The 7,169-nt window shown below is 31.2% G+C and overlaps 1 protein-coding gene across 1 annotated transcript; it reads left to right on the forward strand.

Annotated features, from left to right (window-relative positions):
* The first annotated feature begins 2,238 nt into the window (after positions 1-2,238).
* On the forward strand, positions 2,239-3,135 carry LOC136090001 (piggyBac transposable element-derived protein 4-like). The gene is made up of 2 exons (XM_065816105.1): positions 2,239-2,371; positions 2,483-3,135. The coding sequence occupies exons 1-2, from the start codon at positions 2,239-2,241 to the stop codon at positions 3,133-3,135; spliced, it is 786 nt and encodes a 261-aa protein (XP_065672177.1).
* The last annotated feature ends 4,034 nt before the right edge of the window (positions 3,136-7,169 follow it).

Consider the following 7,169-nt stretch of genomic DNA (forward strand, 5'->3'; position numbering starts at 1 on the left):
GAAATGTTTTTTCATAAGTATTACTGAACTCGCAGATATAATGTTTATAAGCTTTATTTGCGTCTTTGTAGATAATAAGCTGTTCCCAGTTTATTAGCAATAAGTGACCGCAAAATATTTTAATACTATCTTTATTTATTTCCCTTTTTTTTACATTTATTGTTTTGTTTGGTATCTTATCAGATTTTTCTTTGCATATTAAATTAGAAACAAAACAGATTGGGAAATCATCACTTACATCGGTTTTTATGATATCACTTTGAGTGTTATATTTTGAAAAATTATTAGTCAATAAATATTGTCAATGAGTGTTTCAGTTTGATGAGTAACACGAGTCGTTAATTAATGGTAATATACTATGTTGATAAAGAATATTTATAAAACGTTTAACTTTATAATCAGTTTTTATGTCTAAAAGGTTTATATTGAAGTCCACCATTAAGTATAGTTGTTTATTTCTTACAGTTTCTAAATACTGTTCTAAATATTTTTCAAACAATTTTATATTACCACTTGGTGGTCTATATAAATTATTCAAAAGTATGTCAACCTGGGTCTCAAAAGAAGCGTATTTTCATAGAGATTTTAGAAAAAATAAATATTTTTACTTAAAATTTATTGACAAAAAAAATTATGTGAAAAAATGCTAAAGACTTTTAAAAAAATTTTAACAAAATGTTTCTCAGCAATAATACAAAAAGTACTTATTTTTATTACAAACAAATACCATTTTTAAAATCTCTATGAAAATACGCTTCTTTTGAGACCCAGGTTGACATACTTTTGAATAACTTTTTTTTCGACAATATTAGGGACTTTACCTTAAATACTAAAGATTTGAACCCAAATATCTTTACAACTTGACGTGATGGTGAAAAATGGTTTGCATATTTGAAATCAGCATATTCAATTTGTTTTAAAAAACCACCTAGTTAACAAGATGTGCACAAAAAAATTTTATTTGTTTATTAGTGTTTTTAGAAAGAAGTTATTTGTATTTTTAATTTTGTTGCCTTAGTTTACCTTGTAATATTAGGTTTAATCCTAATTTGGCCAAGGTGGCCATATGGGTTGCTTTTCAATAAATAATAATATATCATCATTAAAATAAAAAAGTGGTTAAAAAGGGATTTGTGGTTGGCGGTAACTCCATATCTTCCAAGGAAATTTAAATTTCCGCTAAGAACCCAATTGTATGCTGTCTTATCTTGACACCTAAAGTTTGTGCCAGAGTCGCAAAATGACAATTGAGTCGTCATTTTGCTCAGCACATTCAATAACTCGTTCAATGAAGATAAAACGTAATGTTTTATTCAACTTATTCGGTAGTATGTATTTCATGTCAACAAATTGGACAAGGTGGTTCTGGTTGTTCCAAAAGTGGATGTAAACAAATTTAGTAAAATAAATGCACGAATTCAATTTAATAACAGACTTCCTGTTCATAGTGTATTGAAAAATAACACAATGACCTTTCAATTCCATTACTGTATTACTGTATTGCTGGTGCATACAAATGCTAAATTTGATATTATTAACTTATTAAAATGCATCTACAAGAAGATTTTTTATAATGACCTTTAAGCTTACATTGTGAACTTGCAATTACAAATAATGTATTCTCATTTCCATATTACGATTTCTTAATTAGAACTTTTGTTTTTCCAATTACATATTGCGATTTCTTATTTACATGTTGGGTTTCTCAATTACATCTTAAAATTTCTTAATTACATAATGTGACTTCAAAATTACATGTTGTATTTCTCAATTGCATCTTACTTTTCTTAATTGCAACTTTCAAGTTCTCAATTACATCTTGAAAATGTATAGTAATGTAGCTTATTTGATGCAATATTATTATAAATAGTGTTTCATTTTTTTTGCACATGCACATCACATTGGGAGTTATCATGATTATAAAAAGGTAATTTATAATTTGTTTTCTTAATTCTAAATTGTTGTGTTTTTTAGACTAGAAGCTAAAATATATTTGATAACTACATTATACTGCATGTTATTAAAAAATGTGAAAAATTAGATTTACACAACGTTTACAAAATGTTATTTAATATATTAAAAACATTTTAGTGTGCCCTTCGAATTTTTTTACACAGTATACTAATTAATGTGTTTTATAGATAAGTAATTTCTTTTTCATAAATAGATAATTACAAACTTATCTATCTCATACTAGCTCAACACAGATATTCCACAATTTGATCAGCACATATGATTATGAAAGATTGTGAGGATAGTGAAGATGATGGTATTGAAGATTCGGAATCATTTTTCGCTTATACTACTACGTCTTCGAGCTTGACTGTATCAGAATCAGGTTCCGAAGATAATAACACTGAAGATAGTGATGGCAAATAGTTTACAAACGTTCATCTAGCAGCCACTGCAGAAGATTTTTTAATTCCGCCGAAAAGAGCTCGAACAACGGGTGGTCTTGCTTATAGACAAAATCAAAACAAAGCTCAACAGCTAGATCTTATAAGTAATATTTTGCCTGACAAAACAACTTCTGAAACAAATCCATCTAGAAATTCAAACCAATGGAAAGATGAGCCGAATATTGTAAAACAAATTCAATTTACTACCAATCCTGGTTTGAAGATAAACATGGAGAACAAGAAACCATTAAATTTCTTTAGACTATTTGTTACAGAAAAGCTTATAAATACTATGGTAGTTGAAACTAATCGCTACGAAACGCTAGAAATAAATAAGCAGCGTCCCCTCAGAAGAAGCTCACATTTTAAAGATTGGAAACTAATAAATTCAGAAGATATGCGGCAGTTTCTTGGAGTTCTTCTTCATACGAGGTGTGTCAAAATGCCAACTTTAGAACACTATTGGTCTAAGAACAGTCTCTATAGAGTTCCCTTATTTTCTAGAATAATGCCACGAAATAAATTCCAACTAATGTTACGGTTTTGGCATTTTATTAACAATGAAGATTCAGGTAGTGTACACTTGTTTAAAATAATTGGACTTCTCAATCACTTAAATAATACAATGGGTAATATCTACTGTCCTAATAATAATATATCAATCGATGAGTCAATGATGCTTTGGAAGGGACGCCTTGTATTCAGGCAGTATGTGAAAAATAAAAGACATAAGTAAGGCATCAAGTTCTATGAGCTTTGCGAATCAGATGGTTTTGTACTAAAAGTAAAAATCTACTCTAGCGAGACAACTCTCGGTAAACATTTACTGGGTCAAACGGGAGCTATTATTTTAGACTTAATGGAAAAATTTCTGGGAAAAGGTTATCACCAGTCCACCGATAACTTTTACAATTCCTTTGAGTTAACAAAGCTCATGATAAATCAAAAAAACATACACTTGTGGTACTTTCAGAACTGACCGAATATCAAATTTAAAAGAATGTACAAAAGCAAAACTGAAACAAGGAGACGTTATAAGCAGAAGCAGAGAGGGTGTATTGGTTGCTAAATGGAAAGACAAAAGAGACGTGCTAATGATTAGCAATTTGCATTCGTTGCAAATGATTGAAGTGACAAACAGGAGAGGAGAGAAGAAAATGAAAGCCAATATTATTAAAGATTACTATCAATTTATGCCAGGAGTAGATAGGGCGGAACAAATGGTATCATGTTATGATTGCCTAAGAAAGACAAGTAAATAGTAAAAAAAAGTAGCACTTCATCTCTTTGATACTTTTTTGCTTAATGCTTACTGTCTAAACAGCAAATATGGACTAGGTAAAAAAATTTCCTCGCTTAAGTTTAGAGAATTAATTGTTACAGATTTATTGGGTGAACGTTTGAATGAAAGTGTGCCTCGAATCATCAATATTAGCTTCCACTACTTGTCTTCAATACCACCAGATGAAAAGAAAAAATTCCCAACAAAATCATGTAGAGCCTGCTCTAAAATCAAAAAGGAAAGAAACACGATATGAATGTGCTGTTTGTGAAAATAGACCCCCGTTATGTATTGGCGAATCTTTTAGAATGTATCATTCAAAAGAATAGGTTTACACTTTAATTTTCATGCAATAAAATTAATGCATTATCAATATTTCACTTTTATCTGTTTTAAGCTATTTCTGTCTTTATCGGCATTTAAATTAGGTTCCTTGGATTTTTAAAATAAAAACTTGAATGTAATATTTTCTGAAATCAAATGTGAAGCGAAGGAAAAAAAAAACTGAGTAGACAAAGCCAGTCATGCATAAATATTATTTGAAATAAGTTAGTATAACTACGAGTTTACTCGTAGTTGGCAAACTCATGACGCCGGGTTACTACGAGTATTCTCGTAGTTGGCAAATATCAAAGTCCCGCAAACTACGAGTATACTCGTAGTTGGCAAATAAATGATGCCAACTTACTACGAGTATACTCGTAGTTGGCAGCGAACGTGTTAAATCCTAAAGAGTTGTTAAGCAGTAGGTTTTACTAACAAAATATAATCAAAATTAAAACTGCGGCCGTGGCGCAGTGGTTAGAGTGCTTGCTTATAAGCAGGAGATCCAGGTTCGAAACGAACTCTGGACATATTTTCGCCTCACAGTAAGGAAGGAAGCGTAAACTTCATGGTTACATGCACTTCCGCGGTGCTCTGGAAAAGACCGTTAGGTCTTCTTGGGGCACCTAAAAATAAAACAAACCTAAGTCTTTCTAGAGATGAAGTTATTAAAAGAAAGTGGTTGAATACAATAAATCGTGTTGTAGATAGTAGTACATGCAGGAAGCAATGGATTCATAAAATCTTGTAATGTTTATGTTTGTTCAGCGCACTTTATTACTGGTGAGTTACTTTATATTGGATCTTAATTTAGTACTGGTTAATAAATGTCAAAATATCAGTACTATTTATACCCTAAAATAACAAAAATAATATGTAGAAAGCAATGTAAGGCATCATTTTATTTAAACAGAGATCTAAAAGTATGTAAAAATAAAGTAAATTCACCTAAAAGACTTATATTTTGCAGACGTCTAATCGCTGTTTCTTTTGATTAACTTTTAAAGAAGTTGTAGTACGTAATGTTATTATTAAATAACGCTTTCTTAACTTTGCGTATAAGAAAAATTAGTTTGCTTTCCCCAAATTCAATATGGTTATTTTTGATTTTGCGATATAGTCACGTGATTCCGACTGGATGGATCAACATTTTCTTTATGTCTGATTTTGTTACTGCCATGATAATCTTTTTATGTTACGTAATGAGACGTAACAAAGATACTTAACGGTCACTTATCAAGAATAAACGCGTGAAAATGTGATGTATCTTATTAACGCAAATTTTAGAACTAAAACAAGAAGATTAGATGTGTTTTTTCCGTGATGTGTTTTATATATATATACACACACACACACACACACACATATATATATATATATATATATATATATATATATATATATATATATATATATATATATATATATATATATGTATATATATATATATATATATATATTTATATATATATATATATATATATATATATATATATATATATATATATATATATATATAAATATATATATATATATAAATATATATATATATATATATATATATATATATATATATATATATATATATATATATATATATATATATATATATATATATATATATATTCTATGTATATAAATTATGTATATATATTTCGTTGACAAGTGCCATTTTGCAGCGGACAAAACAAGTGCAACTTTTTTGGTTTGTTTCATTTTCTTAAGTCTGGTCCGTGTCAACGTCACGGAAGTTTTTTAATAATTAAAGGAAGTATCCAGAAGTTTCCAGAAGCATGCAGAAGCTTCCAGAAGTTTCCAGAAGAACCATCTGGAAGCATCCAGTAGCATCCAGAAGTATCCAGAAACATTCAGAAGCATCCAGACGCATCCAGAAGCTTCCAGAAACATTGAAAAGAAGTATCTAGAATCTTCCAAAACAAGTTCACACAGACTCATTTTACTATATAAGAGCCATGTAAATCGACAAGTAATTCAGTCAGTATATGGAAGTCAATCAGTCAGTATTATCAAGACAGTTTATCGAAGTGAGTTTTATCAAAGTGTTTTGTCGAAGAACATCAATACAAGAAGTGAAATACAACAAATGTTTCATTACATCAATTCAGTCCACATACAACCAAGACGTTGTGTTCCACAGAGCATTATTGTATCATCACAAAGTAAATGTAACACGGTAAGCCTTGAGAAGCGTGATTATTTATTTTTATTGTTTTTATGACTTCAAGTGCAAAAATGGCGCCCGAAAGTCTTGGGTTGGAACTAAGAAAGAAAATTACTGGCGATTACGTAAGTGGAATGTCACAAAAAAGTATTTGTGATAAATATCGCGTGAAAAAATGGACCGTATCAAGACTATGTTTCAAATATCGTACTACGGGGAAGTTGGCAGATAACAAATGTGGAAGACCGCGTTCCACCACTTCTAAAGAGGATTCTATGATTGTCAGATCCATCAAGAAGGATCCCTGGATATCATCGGTCGAGATACAAAAGCAATTAGAGCTGCCTGTATTGGACCGAACAATCAGACGACGTGCTGTTGAAGCCGGATTGTTTTCTCGACGCCCTGCAAAGAAACCACTGATTTCACTAAAAAACCAGAAGAAAAGACTCCTATTTGCTGTATCTCATATTGACTGAAATGTGCAGAAATGGCGAACTGTCCTGTTCAGTGATGAATTGAAGTTCAACATCATTGGGAGCGATGGCATTTGCCATGTACGTCGACCGGCCGGAAAGCGCCTCGACTTACGTTACTGCCATAAGACCGTCAAGCATGGTGGAGGCAATGTAATGGTCTGGAGGTGTGTTTTTGCTAACGGTCTAGGTCCAATACATCGAAACTGGAATAATGGACCGTTTCATGTATAAAAATATTCTGAAAGATGTTATGTTACCTAATGCTGAATGGAATATGCCAATAAAATGGGTTTTTCAGCAAGACAACGATCGGAAACACACTGCAAAAGTAGTCAAGCAGTGGTTTCAAGACAACCACCTATCGGTGATGGATTGGCCGCCTCAATCTCCGGATCTCAACCCTATCGAGAACCTGTGGGAGATCGTCAACCGCAGAATTAATCGTGAAGGTGTTCGTAATAAGGATCAACTGTTTGAACAAATCCAAAAGGCCTGGGCAGCGA

This window comes from Hydra vulgaris, chromosome 13 (genome assembly GCF_038396675.1).
Source record: "Hydra vulgaris chromosome 13, alternate assembly HydraT2T_AEP".
NCBI lineage: Eukaryota > Metazoa > Cnidaria > Hydrozoa > Anthoathecata > Hydridae > Hydra > Hydra vulgaris.

What these genes read in the sequence shown, in the direction of transcription:
- LOC136090001 (XM_065816105.1), top strand. Translation starts at nt 2,239, where the DNA reads ATGAAAGATTGTGAGGATAGTGAAGATGATGGTATTGAAGATTCGGAA. An exon ending in TAACACTGAAGATAGTGATG is followed by an intron (nt 2,372 to 2,482) that starts GCAAATAGTTTA and finishes ATCAAAACAAAG; the next exon opens with CTCAACAGCTAGATCTTATA.